This window comes from Alligator sinensis, unplaced genomic scaffold (assembly GCF_000455745.1).
Source record: "Alligator sinensis unplaced genomic scaffold, ASM45574v1 scaffold172_1, whole genome shotgun sequence".
Taxonomy (NCBI): Eukaryota; Metazoa; Chordata; order Crocodylia; family Alligatoridae; genus Alligator; species Alligator sinensis.
In genome coordinates this window covers 1,928,349-1,948,237 of record NW_005842168.1, presented here as the reverse complement: position 1 = coordinate 1,948,237, position 19,889 = coordinate 1,928,349, and the positions used below count along the sequence as shown (strand labels likewise).

Genomic DNA, 19,889 nt, shown 5'->3' with positions numbered 1-19,889 from the left:
ACTCTTTCCAAGTGAGTTGGAGTTTTGTGGCTTTAAGCAACTCTTTCCAGCTGTTAAATGCAGAATGTTTGCCTCTGAAAAATGTGATGTTACCAGTGAAATGATCAAAAAAGGGCGGTGACAAAACTATGCAGTTGCTGAAACTTAGAATAAAAACAGGTGGCTTAAGCCACGTTCCCTCAACTGACTTGAAATCATCTTAAAGGATCACTGCTGTTCTTGAAGGACCCTTTCAAACATTACATTTTGCAGACCAGACTCTTCTAACTACACAGTTGTGTAGCTTCCACTATGAATCTCTCCCTGGATTTTTATAGGTGCCTTCAAAGGTCTCTTTCAGAATCGTTTGGGGTTTTTTTTCTTCTGTGCAATTAAACGTAAGGGAAAGGGCAGGCCAATGATGACTTGCATATCTGCTAAGTAGAATTCCTCATTGATGGGTCATGAGATAGGAACAACACCCCTCAATAAACTTGAGAAAATGGGGTGTATTTCAGCTCAAAGCTGGCTTCTCCTTCCATGTTACCTTCTCCACTATACCAGGGACCAATACCAACATCAGACATTTGGCTTTGTGCAGGTTTCGCCTGCTCCTGCTGTATATTCCTTACCTGCAGGGATTGAGGAAGCACTAAGGCACTGCAACCTTCAAGCACCTCATCACTCAGTTGGATCTATAGACCCAAGTTAGGCACCCAGACTCCTTTAGAGGAGGCAAGAGTAAGGCACCTAAGAATGGGATCTACAAAAGCCAGCACGCTGAGCACACCCTGAGGGTCCTAGCCACTGAGCTACTAAAGAAAGAGTATTTATTCAGCATTTCCTACTGGCGTGTGAATTGTCATCCTGCAATAGGGTGGTAGGTTGAAAGCTAATCAGAGAGGAGCAGGGATTCATGATGACAAAGGCACTGAACTGATCTGCACTTCCTGGATCTGCTTTAGACACTGTGTGACCCTGGACACTTCGCTTTGGACTTGTCAGAAACCTCTGTCCTTACAGCCATGTCAGCAGAGCCACCTTTAGTGCAGATACGTAGTGGGATTCTGCCCGCATAGCTTCACCACCTTTCTGAATAACCTGGGCAAACTGACAGAAGTCCTCTTCTCTTAGTACAGATGCCTCTGCACCAGGGGTTTTGCCAGCATTGGTATGTCAGCTAGGAGGTGGGATTTTTTCAGAGCCTTGGCTAATGAAATTATGAGAACAACACTTGGAAGAGTAGATCTGATTTAGTCTCTGTCTGCTTCAGCTCCTCATCTCGAAAATAGAGATTATTTTAAAAAAAATTTACTGTAATCTCTTTAGGGTGGGGGTTGCCTCTTACTATGTGTGTGGACAATGCCTAGAACATACAGCCATGATCTCAGCTGGAGACTAAGCCCTGTAATATAAAATAAATAGCAATGCATCCCTTCAGAGTTCAGAGCAAGGGGAAAAATACAGAGAATACAAACTTGATCAATTAGCAGCTTCCCCATAAGTGTTTGTTTGCCCTTTAGGGTATTTTTGCTTCAGTAATATTTACTGAATCTCCTTTTTCATGTTCAAATTTAAACTTTAAGATGGTCTTTAAAGCTGAGTAACCTAATACACCCATTTATGCCCAAATTTGTATTTGAAGAGCTGCGGTTAAGCAAGACGTGTCCAGAAGTTCAAGGTAAACTCAGTATGACCATAACTGGTGAGACTATGTTCCTTTCATGCAGCTACTTATCAGATGGGCCAACTCAATGGAACACTCAATTATTTTTTGGTGAAAGAAATACAAGCTGATGTGATCCACATTTAATAAAGAGATATGATGAGAAGCAAGATTAATTCAAGTCACTGGGAGATACAATGACTCAGAGATTTGATAATGTGAACCATCATTCATCCCTGGGTCAGGAGTTCAAATCCACCCTGGTTGGGCATTAAGCCAAATTAAGTATCTAACAGCCATGCGGTGACTCCTGTAAAAGGAGTTTATGCTTTGTTTCTGTAAGCAGACAGGGTCCCACATCAAAATTAAGACACAAGTTTTACCAGTCACTGCAGGCAAGACAGTAGTCGGAGACTGCCTGGCCATGGAGTTATCATTATGGGAAGTGAACAAGGTAAGTAAAACATCAGGCTGTATAGACAAGCTTGTCCACATGCTGTCCTTGAAACATGGCATCTTAACTGGATTTATGTATGGAGGACTCCAGTCCCCAGAGTTGTCAATCCAGCATTTTTATGAGCGTTCAAGTCTACTGAAAGCATGTCAATGCATGAAGTCATAACCCAAATTATTTTTCTGTCTAAATATAGAGAGATGGTCTTGAACTAAGTCTTGGATCTAAAGACCCCCGTATTTCATGATGTTTGGATCCAGATTTAAACATTAGCCCTGATTCTACCATTAAATCAGCATGTGGAAGTCTACCTGCATGTATGAGTCCACCTTGTGTCAACTTACAGGAGCGGGGTCTTTTCAGTCATGCCCTTCTCTGAATCTTTATGAATATTTTAATTTAAAATGGCTCTAGAATAGCATTCTCTGTGTTTCTCGCACAAGGAAAAGCTTGAGAAACATGATCTCAGTGCACCCTAAGGCTCAGAAACCAGGCAGCAGCTAAAAACAGTCCCAAGTTTATTACCAAGCTCAAGATTTTCAAGGCTTCACGATTCTGGGGTACAGTTTGTGGCACTGGCAGTCCAGGGTGAGCCCTGGCACCTGGGCCATGCCCAGTTGTCTTTTCAATTCTGATCGAAGGGGCAGGGCTTCCATCTGAAAAGTGCAAAGGTAACTTGAACAGATGAGCTCCTGTTTTAATGTCTGTGGGTGCCTGATCATTATTTCTGCAAAACCCAGAGAATAGTTCTCAGTTCAACCTTCAAAAATTAGCATGAGGGGGAGGATGACAGCTGAGGTACGGCTTAAGAGTTGGTGAAATGTGATAGAATGACAGCTCTTAGGAATAAAGCCCTCTCACAAAAGAGCAGGCCCAGTGCAGGCAGCAATGCTGCAAGCTTCTCCAGCCCACGCAGCCAGTGCTCCTAAGGTTCAACCTCTGGCCCCTCAACAGCTCATGGTCCCTGCCCTGAAATCCCAAACCTATTCTTCCTTCCAAGCTCCCACTCCCTTGATTTCTATTTGCCCAGCACAATGAGCAGAATAAGCTTTCCAACCATTTTAACTAATACTTTCCACACTGGGCCAGTTGATAGGGAGAGAGGACAAAGGAACAGGGGGAAAGCCATCTTATGTACAGGGGGAGTTAATCCCTCTTGACAGATGCTACTAAAATCATTTCTGCCAGAGACCACTTTATCTCTGGCTTAGATATTTCCAAAGGCAAAAGTCACAACGGCTCATCAGTCTCCACCAAACTGAGGTGCATGTCAGGTATTAGCAACCATGTCTCCAAGGGAATGAGACATGTCCCAAAACTGCTAATTACCAACTTCAAATCCTCCTGTCCACTCATGGAAAGACCCTGACAGCTTGTCTCGCCCAATCCTCCCTGTGGGAAACCAAGCACAGAAAGAAACTTTTGATCTGATTCTGAGCAAGCCTTGGGGAGGGGAAATGTATGTTGCACGTTCAAACATATGCAACTGTTTGTCGATTAGATGTTTCCAGCAAGATGCTTAGAATAGCAGCTCCCATATAAAGTTATGCAGATGATGATTCATAAGCTCTACTAACTGTTAGTCAGAAAAACAGTGTTATCCAGAAACAGAAAAGACAGAACAAGTTTTGAATCTCCCACACACTGAGATAAAGCATAAATCCACCTCCACACCCACTCTCTCCTTAGCACTCGCTTAAGATGTTCAATGCTTACAAATATATTACAGTACAAAAGAATTAATTAAGAAAACAAAGTGGGGTCTGAAGTCTGAGCTCTAATTGAAAGGATCCATCTCACCTTGATCTGAGTGGTGGTGGTGGCTGGCATTTCAGGGCAAATAACACCGGTCAAGATTTTAAAACTGTATCCGAGAAACTCTGCTGCTATTAACCCCTCCAAAGAAAGTGCAGCCCTGAAGGTGGATTTCCACAAGGAAACCGTTGTGCAAAGGACTCTACAGCCACACCTTCAATCTCCCAGCCACATATTCAAAGGCTGCTGCTGATTTTCGTGGTCTTGCTAGTTATGAAGGAAGAGGAGAGGTAAGATTTGGTTGCCCAAAATTCCAGGGCTGCAACAAAAAAAACAGCAGCCACTTGTGGGGCATAGTTTTGTGGAGCATTTAACTGGGAATAAAATGATGCAACCTATGAAGACGTGGTTCGGTGCAGGGAGCGCTGCATAGGTAACCCCAATCCACAGGAGTATCCGATCTTAAAAGAGAAGATATTTGGGGCTGCCTGCTTTCTGAGCGTGACAAAGGAAGGCATCTATTCCCCTCCGAGTTTCTTTAATGGTGCAAAGCTAGCATCACCCCCAAGCATTTCTCACCCCCCTGACTGCCCACCTAAGGTCCCAGGGGATAGGGACTCGCCTACCTTACAGCCTCAGCGATCCCCCATCCGACAGAGGACATAGGGAGCTGCTGTGCTTGCAGCACCAGGGACCAGCACACCGGTGGCCAGCCCGATCTGCCTCGAGCTAAAGCTGGGCTTGCCCTCGCAGGTCCCGGGCAGACACTCCCCGCCCCGCAGCCGGTACGGAGACCCGGGGAGGCGGCAGCGCCCTCCGGCGGGGAAGGGGGAAACCGCTCGGGATCAAGCCCATTGCATCCCAGTCCCAGGCGGTCCTGATGCTCCTGCGGCGCAACATCCTTCCTGCAAACTAACCAGCCCCTCCCATGGCTCAGCCGAGGAAGGGAGAGACAAAAGAGGGTTTATTGACAGAAGGCCTCTGCTGCGAAATGAATGCTCCCTGGAAACTTTCCTCTCGGAGGAGAGTAGCTAAAGAGCTCCTCCTGCCGCCCTGTGCACCGCATCGCCGGCCCAAGGCAGCATCCATCCAGCTGCTGATGGCCCCTACTAGTTTTGTCCTTTGCAGAGAAGGAGTGCAACTCTTCGCTGATAAAAGGAATCAGACTCGTGGTGGAGGTGATCTTTTTATCAGAGCAACTAGATTGGGGGTGGGGGGTCTTTCTTTGCAAGCTTTTGGGCGCAAACACCCTTCTTCAGCCATAGGACGAAAGATTGTAAAAGTTCTCCTGGGTAAAAATGAAAGTTCATGTTTCATAGGAGAGTTGAAAATGTGGTAAAATCTTCTGTTTGGAACAGTTCATCCCCCTCCTCCCCCACATTTTTGTTGTTGTTGCAAAAATCCAGTTGGTCTAATAAAAAAAAATATCACCTCTACCACAAGTCCTGACTCCTTTTGCCTCTGGACCAATACAGCTGCAACCAGAGTACCTGACAGTACTCACTTGCATTGGCGACACATAGGGGTACACATGGATGCACGTACACCCCCTGAGCATGGCAGTGCAACCCCCTGCGAAAAGGTGCCGCCGACACTGCTGGCGGCATCTGTGGGCAGTCCGCGATCACCACTGGCCGACACTGTTGGCAGCGCCTGTGGATGGTCGCCAACCGCTGGTTGGTGCTCACCACTCCCCCCGTGCCGCCAACAGCACTGCAGTTGCCTGCAAGAGGTCACCGCTTGTCGCCGCCACCGACAGCGCTGCCGCTGCCTGCAGGGGCTCACCGTGCCCCGCCAGCCTCCAGGGGCATGGAGCATTCATATTCACTTGTGAGCCCAAGACTAGAGAAATCCTCATCAATTCACCCACGCCAGCCACACTTGTTTCCTCCCCACCTCCACCTAAGCAAGGCCCTGAGGGTTGAAATCCACCCGCGCTGTGCTGTTGTCAGACCTGTCTGTAAATGATTCCTGCTCCGCTTCTATTTTAAAGCAACTGCAGAGACTTGTTGCTAAGAATTCAATAATCCTACCTGACATTCCCATTGTTTTATGTGCTCACCTTCTCTTTCCCATCGCACAAGTTGGCTGACTTCCAGACTGTCAATAGCAGCATTGCCAGCTCTGACAATGGTTTGAGGTTTTCATAAAGGGCCAGCTCAGAGTGAGATGTGATGGCATGACAAGCTCAGTTTTTATTTCATGATGAGCAAGCTTAGGCTTGCTACGGAAAAGCCATTTGAAAACATGAACACGAATGATTCCCAAGGCTGATGGTAAATAAAGAGAACTGCAAACTGGTTGTCTTAAAAGAGTTCCAGGTTTTAAGCCAAGCTTGTGATGTCAGCCGATTTAGACTCACGTGATTTCTGAAAGTTTGGAGTGGAGTGACAATGAAGGCACTGGCTGGGAATGAAGGCAGTAAAGCAACAAATGTCATGAATACAAGTGAGATCACTTGGAGGAGGAGGAGGAAATGATGGAATAGGAAGCAAAGTCCAGTATTTAGGGCACTAGCCTAGCACTTGGGAGACAGGGCTTTAAGTTTGTGTTTTGCCCTAAGCTTTCCGTGTCACCTTGAGCAAGTCAGTTATCTTCTGTGTGCTTTGGGTCCCTCTGGGATCAGAGGGATTCCCCTACCTCATGGGGATGTTGTGAGTGAAGGGTGAGAGGTGCTGTGAAAAGTATCTGAAATAGAGGAAAAGCAAGGGGTTTTTGTGACATCTTTTACTGAAACAGTTGTATAGCTAGATGGAAGAGCTATTGGACAAAGCACCCTTCCTCAGCCTAAGCCTGAGACAGAGCCATCATGTTCCTTGATTCCAACACAAGATTGAATATTCTGAATCAGAAGTGACTCAAACCACAAAGTGTGAATATAGATTTTAAATGAACACAAAGTCTGGCAGTGCTCTGGTCCCAGGTTTTGGGTCAGGTCCAACTCTGTTTTTACATCTAACATCTGGATTTATGGGCTTTTTTTGTCTCATACGGATGAAACGGCAGATTCTGTAAAAATTAACACACATGGCTAGAACTTGTCGTGCAGCAGGGCACAGAGCTGCTGTGCACTGTTAACGAGCTGTCAGGTTCCTCCCCAGACATAGCTGATGTGATGAACGAAGCGGTTCCTGCTGGGTACGTTTACACTGAAGTCGCTGATATCTGTGTAGCCATCACAGTCTGGAGCTCAGAACAGGCTATAAAACCCACCCGGGAGACTGGGTAATACAAAGCTCTGCATTGCCATGGCTATACACTAACAATATCCAAGTAATCTCATTCAGTGTTAGCTCAGTTATGTCTACATGAGCAGTGACTATATAGAGAGCAGTGAGCCTACAACTCACCAGTATCCTCCCTATATCCCACTACTAAAACTGGATCTATTGGTTTCTCTAAGTGTCAGGTGTTGTCCTAAACAGAAACGAATTATGGGGGATCTGCAAGTACAAGGTAACCTAGGAGACAGTGACCACCTATTGATAGGATTCACTATCCGGCGAAAGGTGGGAAAGATAACTAGTAGGGCAGGCGTGCTAGATTTTTGGAAGGCCAACTTCAGTGAACTCAGGAGATTAGTTAAGAGTGGGACTGAGGGGTAACATCAGTGAGTTGGGAGTCCAGGAAGGGTGGTGTCAGAACCCATTGACTAAATGCCTCTGGCACAGTGGAAAGTCCCAGCACAGCAAAAAGCCCCGCCAAGTCCAACAGCTGCAATCGTTTAAGTTTCAACAAGTCCTCATGATTGGCTGACCATGCGCGCCACCCATTGGCCGGTTACAAATTAATCCCACTTGGCAACTAGTAATTGGCTTACTAGCTATATAAAAGTAAAAGCAGTTTCCGCCCTCGTTGGAGAACTCCGCACGCATCTCGGAGTAAACTTGGTGGACTGATCGCCCACCAACAACTCCTCGTCACTGACTTTCCTGACGTACCCCTTCCCTGGTACCACGATAAGCCGATTACGAACGTCTCGTCTCGTCTCGTCTCGCCTTGATACCCTCTCGCGTTCCAGAGAGCACTCGCTACATTTGTAACTGCAACCAAAGTCAGCGTTCTGCCTGCGCTGCGTGCATCAGCGTCGTAAGTAAACAATGTATTTTTACCAATACGCATCTGTGCCTAATTCCGCTCCATTCGCCGAAGTACCCACCTGGCACTCCGGGCTACCGGCCATAGCCCGGCAAGTCGACCGACCACCATATGGCGTCACGAACAGGATCCGGGGAAGGAGCAATGGAGTCAGGATTAGTTAAAGGCTACCCCCTTCCCAGTGGGGTGCGCGCAACATCCGATTCGGGTGACCGATGGGGCCACATTACATATCGTCAGGCAGGATGGGAAGGGACACCCCCGGACAAGTTTAACTGTCCGACTCTGGCACCCCAGTCGCGCAGCCACGAACTGCTAACCCAGCTCCGTGAAAATTTAGAAGCGGAGGGCCGCACCGCAACAAGGTGGACAGGCCCCGAATGGGACAAAGGGAAAATGATTAATGTACTGTTCCGCACAGTTTCGCTCCTACTACGTGAAAATGCAAACTTAGAAACCCAGCTAGCAACGGTCAGCAAAACTGCCGTGGAAATGGCGGCGCGGCACAGCCCTGAGCCACTGCTCGAAAATGGCGCCGAGGAAAAGTGGAAGTGCTCAGAAAGCCCGGAAGAGAAGGGGGAAGAGGGCGGCGCCACAAAAGGCCGGGCGGAAACGCAGCCAACAGCCCTGCCCCCTTATTGCAGGGGGGAACCACCGGGCGGGAACCTGTATCCAACCCTCCCGCCGGGTACGCCGACACCCCCGGCAGCCGCTCAACCCAAAGGCCCAGCCGGCGCGCCGAGCCATCCCACTGAGCGCCCGGTCGAGTACGAAAGGCCAAGACATCACCAACCTGACCCTCGAAGAGCATCAAAACCGCCACCCCAGAGGACACCAGAGGAGAGAGCCATGTTTGGGTTCCTCCTGAACCACTCCAAACTCACTAAAAAACAGCTACGCATCTTAGGAGATGCAAGACAACGACAGCTGGCAAAGGGGTTGGGCTTCCGATATGTTAAAAAGACAGAACCCGAATAACCGCCGCCGGCCGGGCCAGCAGACACACTGTCAACCTGGCCCAGCGGACCCTCGCCTTGTACGAAACTTGCCATAGCCCGGCAAGTCAGCCGGCCACCACAGGTGGGAGTTCCTCAAGGGACTGATCCTGCGGGCACAGCGGGGTACCATCCCAGTACACATAAAGGGAGGCAAAAGAGCCAAGAAACCCTCTTGGCTGAGCAGGGAAACCCAGGAGAGCCTAAAGGGGAAAAGAGGCCTACAGGCTGTGGAAGCAGGGTACAACCACTAAAGAGGAGTATACCTGCTTGGCTTGCGCTTGCAGGGAAGCAGTGAAGAAGGCCAAAGCAGAAACTCAACTCAGGCTGGCAACAAAGACTAAGGGTAATAAAAAGTCCTTCTTCAAGTGCATAGGGAGCAAAAAGAAGGTGCAACATAGGACCACTACAGGATGGACTAGGGCAACTCGTAACAGATAGGATGGACAAAGCTGAGCTCTTAAACGATTTCTTTGCATCTGCGTTTCATAGATTTCATAGACATTAGGGCTGGAAGGGACCTCGGAAGATCATCGAGTCCAGCCCCCGGCCCGAAGGGCAGGAAGTCAGCAGGGGTCATAGGATCCCAGCAAGATAAGCATCCAATTTACTCTTGAAGGTGTTTAATGTAGGTGCTTGAACCACCTCCGGTGGCAGGCTATTCCAGACCTTGGGGGCTCGGACAGTAAAGAAATTCTTTCTTATGTCCAGCCTGAAATGGTCTTGCAGTAGTTTATAACCGTTAGACCTCATTATCCCTCAGGGCGCTCTGGTGAACAGACGTTCCCCCAGATACTGGTGGTCACCCCTGATAAACTTATAGGTGGCTATCAGATCACCCCTGAGCCTGCGCGTTTCCAGGCTAAAAAGCCTCATAGATCTCAGCCTGTCATTGTAAGGTCTGTTTTCCCGACCTCTGATCGTGCATGTGGCTCTTCTCTGGACTCTCTCAAGCTTCTCCACATCCTTTTTGAATTGTGGAGCCCAAAACTGGACACAGTACTCCAGCTGTGGCCTCACCAAGGCCGAGTACAAGGGGAGAATGACGTCCCGGGATTTGCTTGAGAAGTATCTCTGGATGCAAGCCAGCGTTTTGCTTGCTTTACTAGCCGCAGCATTGCATTGCAGGCTCATGTTCATCTTGTGGTCAGTGATGACCCCCAAGTCTCTTCCGCAGTGCTAGCCAGCGTAGCACTGCCGAGCCTATAAGCATGCTGCAGGTTTTTCCTCCCAAGGTGGAGAACCTTGCATTTTTCAGTGTTAAACACCATCAGGTTCTTGTCTGCCCATTTGCTGAGCCTGTCCAGGTCAGCCTGGATCGCCCTCCTGTCTTCAGGTGTGGATGCTTTGCCCCAAAGTTTGGTGTCATCGGTGAACTTGGCCAGTCCGCTTCTGACTCTAATGTCCACATCATTAATGAAGATGTTGAACAATATGGGTCCAAGGACAGAGCCTTGGGGGACCCCACTGGTCACTGGGCACCACGACAATTGACTTACGTCTATTACCACCCTCTGGGTCCGACCACGGAGCCAATTCCCCAGCCAGCGGATCGTGGTGGACCCAAGGCCACAATTGGCCAGTTTCGCCAAGATGTGATCATGGGGGATCCTGGACACAGATACAAACACAGCTCACAGTGAGACTTTAGTCTAGCCTGAGAGAGATACCAATCCACCAGCAGTTAGCACTGACCCAGTGAAGGGGCACTTGGAGGGGTTGGATGTATTTAAGTCAGCAGGCCCCAATGATTTTCACCCAAGGGTATTAAAGGAATTGGCCAGTGTCATAGCAAAACCACTGGTGCAACTGTTTGAGCTCTCGTGGCACTCAGGACAAGTCCCAGAAGACTGGAAAAGGGACAGTGTGGTCCCTATTTTCAAGAAGGGGAGGAAGGAGGACCTGGGTAATTATAGGCCAGTTAGCCTCACCTCTATTCTTAGCAAGACCTTAGAAAAAATCATAAAGGATCACATTTGTGGGGGGCCAGCAGGTAATACAATGTTAAGGGGCAATCAGCATGGGTTTATAGCAGACAGATCCTGCCTGACTAACCTGGACTCTTTTTATGACCAGGTCACAAGTGCTTAGATGGAGGAGTAGAAGTAATCCAAGGTTATTTACCTGGATTTTAAAAAGGCTTTCGATACAGTGTCGTACCCAATTCTTACAAATAAACTAAGTAAGCCAAGTTTGCTGACATGGATTTTTTTCGCAGTCAGGTGGGTGGAAAACTGGCTTATGGGACACACCCAGAGACTGGTGGTGGATGAGTCAGTTTCTACCTGGAGAGATGTGGGCAGTGGTGTTTCTCAAGGCTCTGTTCTTGGACCAGTGCTGTTCAATATCTTCATCAGAGATCTGGATGAGGGTGTAGAAAGCACTCTGTCCAAATTCGCAGGTGACACCAAACTATGGGGTATAGTAAGCACGCTAGAGGGTACGGAGCGAATTCAGGTGGATTTAGATAGACTGGGGAAGTGGGAGGATCAGTATAGGATGCAATTTAACAAAGGTAAGTGCACAGTGCTGCATCTGGGGAGAAAGAACCACCAATACACCTATAGACTGGGAAGTACCATTCTAAGTAGCACAGCACTGGAAAGGGATCTCGGAGTCTTAGTCAATCCAAAAATGAATGTGAGTCACCAATGTGATGAGGTATAAGTAAGGCTAACTGCGCTCTTTCCTGCATTAGTAGGTGCATCACAAGCAAGTCTAGGAAGGTGATACTTCCTCTCTGTGCCGCATTGGTGAAGCCGCAGCTGGAGTACTGCGCCCAGTTTTGGGCGCTGCGCTTCAAGAGGGAAGTGGATAACCTGAAAAAGGTTCAGAGGAGGACTACTCATGTGGTTGAGGGCCTGCAGGTAAGATCCTATGAAGACAGATTGAAGGATCTGAATCTTTTCAGCCTCTGCAAGAGAAGGCTGAGAGGTGATCTTGTGGCTGTCTACAAACTCATCGGAGGGGGGGGAAATCGGTCAGCAGGGGATAGGGGATACTCTGTTTACCAGGGTGCCCCTTGAGGAGACTAGAAACAACAGCCATAAACTGAAGAAGAGTAGATTTAGATTGGACATCAGGAAGAAATTCTTTATGCTGAGGGTTGCCAAAATATGGAATGGGCTTCCAAGGGAGGTGGTGCTTTCCCCTACCTTGGAGGTGTTCAAAAGGAGATTAGACAAGCACCTAACTGGGGTTACTTGACCCCAGCGCTCTTTTCGGCCCAGAGCAGGGGGTCAGACTCAATGATCTAAGAGGTCTCTTCCAACCCTAGAAATCTATGAAATCTATTATACACATTCCCAATTGCTTTGAAATCAGGGTGTTCTGATCACCACAAATCTTTCATGAATCACTTCTCTAGATGTTTAAGCCCTTTTCTGTTTAAATTTAGTCAGCTCAAAAGTTGGTGCTTCTAAATAACATGTACATTGCCACCTTCACACATGCGGTGCTGATGGGGTGAGATACTTGTCTGTAGATCACTGGATACAAGTGCAGTGAACGTGTTTCTAAGTGAAATCAGAATGGTGGGTTTTTTTCTTGTAAGCCCTTTAATAGCTTAGGTCTAGGCATTTAAGAAAACATCTCTCTCCCCAGAGTTAAGGGAAACCAGAATGCTAGTGGCTGAATACCTACACTGATATGTGAGGGATTGTGGGATCTCAGTGGAGTGGCCCTGAACTCTGGGATAAGTTATTCTACCAAATTTAGGACCATTGTGACTATCACTTTGACACAGCCACAGGGAATTTTACAATCATAAGTTAAGGGTAAAAAAAATGGAATACTTCTACAAAAGCACAGACCCTGATCATTTAAGGTAGCAGAGTCTGTCAGCTGTTAGGATCATAGGTTTATGAATCACTGCTTCCATCCATTAAAGAACAATGACACATGTTCTTTTGTTCATCACATATTCCTTCTATGTAGACAAAGTTTATTTTTATCTGCAGTTTCACTGTTCAGCAGTTACTAAATCACCTTTAGGCAATTTCTGTGCACAGAACTCTGTGCATTTTTACAGTATTGTATTTTTATGCAGCCAAGTAAAAAGTGAAGTGGTTTAAAACAATGAAGTATTACACCCGCTCTTTGAATGTAGAGCCCTACATGGCAAATCAATCAAACTTCTGCACCAGCGTTTTAGATGCCCCCAGCTTTTAGATACTACTACTTATTCCCCAATTTATGAAATACAGCTAAACATAACAGTAGCAAAATTATTTGCAACAGAGTGCATTTCATAGAAGTTAATCTTGCTCAAATGACTTCCTTGTGAAGATGAAGTCCTCACCAGATAGTCAGATAGAAATCTTTAACAAGGAACAATTCTGGTGAGGAATGTTAATTTCTCTCTTCCTTAACTGGATGGGATTTTTAATTGCTTAATGAATTTGCGTTCATTAGTCTTTTTCCTCTGGGTTCAGTCACCCCTATTGAACCCTGTGGATAAGCCATGAGAAGTCCATTTTCAATATGAGCGCACTGAGCTTAATCTTCTTTAGCAGGGACATGCTAAACCACGGCAGTGCCCTGGGGCAGTGCTGATCACTGGAGGGGTGTGGTAGGATTGCAACTGAGAAGCAAGCTTGCTACACACCCGATGCATCAGGGAACGCCAGAATACCCTCCCACTCATCCCTCCAGCCCCATCCCAGGTATCTTTCCTATGGCTGTCACAGCTCAGCCATAGAAGACAGGCAGCCTTTTGCCCAGTAATGCATAGAGGCAAGGGATCTAGCAGCATGGTGCCTAATCCTGGATTTTTTGCCAAGGGAGGCATAGCTCCTCACCCAGTAGCCTATGTAGGATGGAGGAAGGAGTAAACAAGGCACCAGGGCAGCCCCCAGGGAGCTTACATTTCAGGGCTGCTGCAGCTGAACCCAATACACCTACTGCAGTGCTGTTCTCCAAGTGCTGTCCCTGAGGCCTTCTTCATTTACCGCCCCGTCTTCCCCACATATGCTGCTGGACACAGAGCTGCCCAATTTCTATGCCCGGGCTGTGCCTGCTGTAGAAAAGACTCCCAGAGGGGGGCATTTTGGAGCCACCTTTAAGTTGGCACCTGGGACAGGTGCCCCACTCATCCCCCTGCCCTAGTTACATTACTGTTCTTTAGATCTTAATCGTTTAAGCTGCTTTTTTGTGGATGAAATCTCGGTACCCACACAGAGCCCTACAAGTGTTCACCACACGAAGTAGATCCATATCATGCTCAGCACCATAGAACAGAATCAGAGCATTTAGAGGATATTGCTATGGCCACCAAGTGTTGTTATTGTGGTCTTCCAAGTTCTTTATTTCAATACATGAGTAAATGTTTCATTTTAGGAAGTCATGCTGCAATGTTAATTTTTATTTCTGCAAGATTCTGTGCAGAGGCAATGGTATCTAGCAAGGAAACAGATGGGACAGGCTTTAGCTATCTGTTACTGAGGGGCTGCACTGGTATCCAAATGAGACATTGGTATGGGAAGAAGGGGCATCAACATAGAAAGCTGTTTTATTCCCATTGTCATCTCTTTCCTGCCATATTACCGAAGGGATATTTATATTAGTATTATGTTGTTCTTGTATAATGAAGAGGGAAAACTAGGATTTAGAGAAGAGTCTTATATTTGGATCTGAAGGTAGTGAGATGGTTATCCTGATCTCCCTGGGAAAGCAGTGTCACAACTCTCCCTGTCTTTAACTGTCCCAAAATGTCGTGTTTTTGAGGACAGCTCTATAGTTCCAGCATGCTGTGTCTTCCAAAATCCATTTTACCAGATATGCTTTTTTTTTTTTTTAGCTACAGTGACTTTAATTTAATGTCATTAGAATTATCATACAAAAATTAAACGGGACCAGGAATATGTCCAGTTAACACCAGGAATATGCTCATCTTTCCAAACTTCCTTCAGCTCTGCTGCTTTCTTAGCTTCAGATCCCAAGATCCCTTCCAGCACTAGCTGTTTCCACCTGGTAACATTTTAGAACTCTCCCATTCAAAATATTCCCTGTCTTAAAGATGCGTTAGCACTTTGGTTGGGAAAGCTGCACCAATCCAGTGGTGGACAGTGGTTCTGGAAGGCCCTGGTTGCACAGGGAGAGCCACAAATGGCAAGTCTCATCTGTGGAGATCTAAAAAAACCCCATGACCTTGAACTCTCTCCAGTGTCAGGTGAGAAGACATTGCTCTGATATGCTCCTGTAGCTGTTGTTCTCCATGCAACAGAGTTGCATTGCAATGAAGCAGCTGTGTTATAAATGGGTGGCTCCTGAAAAGCAGGAATTGATGTTCACCACTTTTCAGGGTCAGGTCCTTGTCCTTAAGAACCTCAGTGTGGGCATGGGATGACAGAAGCTATCAGTCTCCAGAGGATCCAGGAGTTTGCTAATTTTAAAAAATGCATTATAGTCTGAAGTCCCTACTCAGTCTTTAGACAAGCAAAAATTCCCCTGAGCTCAAGGGGAATTTCACATTAGTTTAATTCATAAGGGAGAGTTATTGCATGCTGCAATGTTTAGACGCTTGGACTGCTGTTCTAGGTGTCATAAAAAGTAGTTGTGCTATACTGTGTATCACTCACTAGTCAGCATGTGTAACAGGTCAGTCTCTAAGACCAGTCCACAAAGGCTGTAGTCTCTACAGCTCCTACTTCCAGAGCATGCTGTTTAGGTCAGCACATTTTTTTCTCGTTTGCCCATCCGTGGTTCCCTCTCAGGTATTTTGCAAGATGGCAGTCATCTCGCTAAACTTCAAGGTCAAGTTGTCCTTAAGAACCTGAGAGGAATCAGATGACATAAGTAGTTAGAACTTTTGTCTATCCTAAGTTTCAAATGCAAACATGAAAAATGAATTATTTGCAAATACTTGGTAATAATAGACAAAATGGGGCAAATTTGCCACTGGTGGAACTCCATCAGAATTACACTAGGGATAAATATAGGCCAAAAGTGTTTTAACTGCTTTGACATCAGGGATATTTTGAACAATCCTTTAAACCTCAGCCTTAGCTTCTCCACTGTACTCACAGATCCCCGTGAACTCTAAGGAAATATCTGTAATTATTTTTTCAGACAGAGAAACAAAAGAGAAGTTTAAATGCAATTTTGATTTCCAATTTTTATAACAGGCAGCTGTAGAGCCTCCATCTTGTGTTTTTGGCACCCAAAAGAGACAAAGATGCAATGTGTGAAACCCTTAAGGCTTTGTTGTGTCCTGTTAGGGTGGATGCAGGCATAGGTGGTGAGTCCAAAGACAGCATCCTAGATCAGGGGTTACTGTAAACAGTGCAGAGGTGAAGCCAGTATCAATATGAGTCCAATGTATCAAGCCAGGTGTTGCAACAAAATCATGGTCAAGGCAACCCGTTGGTCATATTGAGAGGTCCAAGCCAGGGACAAGCTCACTTAGGGACAGGCAGGACAGGAACAGAGCAATCGAAAACTGGAACAGGGAGGTGCATAGCAGGAGCAGAGGCAGACAAGTACTAGGCAAGAATCCAGGCAGGAGTACAGGGTATAAGTTCAGGGTAGGTAAGGTACGGGCAGGAATTTAGGCAAGAATCAAGGGAAAAATTAGATTAGGCAAGGGCCAGGTGGGATATAGGTAGAAGCAAGCAGACAAACAGGTTGGCATATTTCCAGACAGGTCAAGAGATGTACCCAGGTTTCTTACATGTCTCACTGTCTCAGGCCTAGGCTCATCACATGTCCCATGATATGCCAGTTTCCAGTCCACAGACATACTGTAGATATATGGGTTTCCCAGCTTTCATTGTATACACTATACTACTGGTTAGAAGCATTGCATATGACAAACATTTATTTCCATGTTTAGTGTATGCTATGGATTATGAGACTCTAGGAAACCAGATTTTAATGATTCTGACACAGAAAGCCATACAAAACCCTATCCTCAACCTTTTAGCCATGTATCTCTTTTTAAGCTGGTTTCTGACTGTGTGAAACAATTTTGAAAAACCCTATATTAGGAGTATAAAGTATGTTTGAGATGTAATGTGCCACTATTGTGTATACAGAACTAGGTTGAAAATCACAGGGCCAGTTTGACTGCTTACGTAAGTAGGCACAACTCCAGTTAAGTTAATGGTAAACTGTTTACACCAATGGTGAATTTAGCTCTTTGGTGCCGACAGGGTCTATTTTTCTTGGCTTTCTTTGGGCCACAATCTCAATATTATGTTCCCTGGGTTTATTCCTAAAAGAAACCACATTAGTAAAAAGTTCTTAGGAGGAAGTGCCAGGTTTTAATATGTACTGGCAAGATGGACTGCAGGTTTTCTAGGAAAAAATCACAAGTCATGCATCTTTAGTTCCACACTTTGAGAAGCAAGACTTCTTTATGGAAAAAGGCAGTGCTCTAAGGCAGCATAGTGTTATGTATTTGCCTTTATGTAACTGCTAAGGATTTGTTCTTCTATTATTTACTGTAGGAAAAGGTAGATCCAAAGATATGTAAAGTAGAGCAATTTGACAATCAGAAAACTGCCCAACATGCAACGTGGGTGGCTAATCTGTCTTGGGAACCTCAACGAGTTAGTGCTGTGCTCAAACCAGCACAAGTAGTACTAATAATATTAAAATCAACAGAATTTGGAAAAGAGCTGGTGCTGTTTGCATAATTTAACTGGATGCCTGCCTCACCCACAGGCAACTTAAATGGTTTAAAGTTTAAGCCTTATACTATATAGGGATTGATGTTTTGTTTATTGAGTATTTCTTTAAAACTGTGGTCCACAACCCTTGCTTTGTGGTTACATGTCTGCGAGACCCTTCAACATAATTAACAGCCACAGACAAACAAAAAAGTAAAGCTGAAGGTGTCAGGGAGAGCAAAATAAAATGCTGCTCTCAAGGTGTTACTTGCTCCATATTGTAGCCCAGGGATCCATGAAGATTAGAGATTGCTGCAAGTCTGGATACTTACCCTTAGTATAGCTAGCACCCACTTTAGTAGAACCACTGCAGTTCTGTACCACAGGACAGGACAAATCAGACAGTGCACATACACACCCCTCGATCTTTAGGTGGCTGTACAACAGGTTGACATAGTTCGGTCCCACACCGTTGCACCATGTCTGAATCTGACATCTACACCCTGCCATTTTGGTACATTAAATCACAGGCTAGCATAACCAGTTCCAGCACTTAACATGTCGGTGACTATTGCCAGATCACTTCACTACATGGCTTCAAATTTCTGAATCTGAAAATGTGAGAATAATCCTCATCTCACTGGGAGCTTGTTGTAAGGCCTTAATAGCATCCATCCTTCTACCTGACGTCATTATATTGTGAAGGCATTTTGTCACTGCCTCACAGGGCTATGTGGTATCACTTGCCTGGCAGCCATGCAACACACCTTCCAAAATATTCGTTTTGAGAGGCCACCACTCAGCGTAGCAGCAAAGTTTCCTGGTTTTTGACCGGCGATTTGCGACAGAAACTGTGACTTGGAGGATGGGATTGAGCGTATGCTTAGCAAATTTGCAGAAGACATTGAGCAGAGTAGAGTTGCAGCACCCTGGAGGGTAGGCTTAGGATTCAGAATGACCTTGATAAACTGGAGAAATGGTCCAAAATTAATCCAAGTAAATTAAGTAAGGACACAGGCAAAGTCCTACACTTGGTATTTCTGCATGTGAACGCTCCATCCCATCTGGGGATTGACTGGCTAGGCTGCAATGCTGCAGTAAAGCACCTGGGGAATATTGCAGGCTAGAAGCTGAACATAAGCAACAGTGGGCTCTTGCTGCAAAAAAGCCAATAACGTACTGGATTGTATTAATAGAAGCATCACTTGCAAATTAAGGGAATTGATCCTTCTGCTCATCGGGGGACTGGGGAAGCCTCACTTTAAGGACCGCTCCGTGGAGGACTGTGTCGTTTTTGGCACTGCTTCAAGAAAGATGCGGACAAATTAAAAGAAGTCCAGTGGCGAGCAACAGAAAGCAATTAGAAGTGTAGGAAACATGATTTGTGAGGTGAACTGGGCTTATATAGCCTGAAGAATCAATGACTTTGGGGTGGAGGTGGATTGGACACCAGCCTTCAAACCCCTGAAGGGTGGTTATAAAGAGGACGGGGGACAGACTGTCTGTGGCTGCAGGGGACAGGACAAGGAGTCTTAAATTGCCAGGAGGGAGATTTAGGTAGGACGGCAGGATGAAATCTTGGAACAGAGGGTGGTCTAGTGCCGCTGCACAACCTCCATCCTCACAAATTTTCAAGATTTTAAACTTCACTGCAGAATAAGAAAGATTTGTTACCTCCCTGCCTGCCATCCGACACCTCCGGGGAACAAATCCTACCCGATCTACACATCGCAGCGCTACTCCGCACAGCTCGCAAAGACGCTCTCGTGGATCCAGAGGGACAGCCTTCCATCTTCCGCTCCCTCTACGCAAAAATGAAGCATATTTCCTACCTACGAGGACTTTTTACCGTCTTGTACCATCTCTACTGTTCCCAGAGCCTGACGAAGGGACTTGGATCCCAAAAGCTTGCAGAAAAGGACATTTTTTTTTCTTGCCGTTTCCCAGTCAGTCTAATAAAAGGTATCATTTTGAAACCAAGAGGTCTGGTTGGTTTTTTTCTTTTGTAAGTTTTTAAGAGCCGCTTGGGCCGACACTTGTTGGGGAGGGTTTGGACAGACGCAATCCTGCCTGGAGCAGCGGGTCGGACTCCATACGACTCGGGAAGCCCCTTCCCACGACCTATTTCCTGGTACAAATAGGATTTTTTTTTTTTCCTTTTTTTTTTTTCCACCTGTCTTTACTGAATTGCATTTGGCAAACAGCGGGGGATGCTAACTGAGTCACTGCGGTCCTGAGTGCGGGCACCTCAAGCCGCCAGCCACAATGGGAGCGCTGCCCACGGTTATTGATGCTCTGGCTGCCTCGGCATGAGGGGCGCGAGCGCGAGGCGG

At 46.3% G+C, this 19,889-nt stretch overlaps 2 protein-coding genes across 7 annotated transcripts in view; one reads left to right on the top strand and one right to left on the bottom strand.

The window, feature by feature from the left end:
• TMEM61 (transmembrane protein 61) overlaps positions 1 to 4,776 on the bottom strand; it is a 22,001-nt gene extending 17,225 nt beyond the window's left edge. For all 6 annotated transcript variants that reach the window (XR_003094562.1, XR_003094561.1, XM_025206694.1 and 3 more), the window contains exon 1: positions 4,481 to 4,776. The gene's annotated coding sequence lies outside the window, so the exon portion shown is untranslated. The remainder of the gene's footprint in view (positions 1 to 4,480) is intronic.
• Positions 4,777 to 11,148: 6,372 nt separating this feature from the next.
• DHCR24 (24-dehydrocholesterol reductase) overlaps positions 11,149 to 19,889 on the top strand; it is a 25,399-nt gene continuing 16,658 nt past the window's right edge. The window contains exons 1-2 of the mRNA XM_025206672.1: positions 11,149 to 11,169; positions 11,707 to 11,814. Coding sequence (XP_025062457.1) covers positions 11,149 to 11,169; positions 11,707 to 11,814 — 129 coding nt within the window. The remainder of the gene's footprint in view (positions 11,170 to 11,706; positions 11,815 to 19,889) is intronic.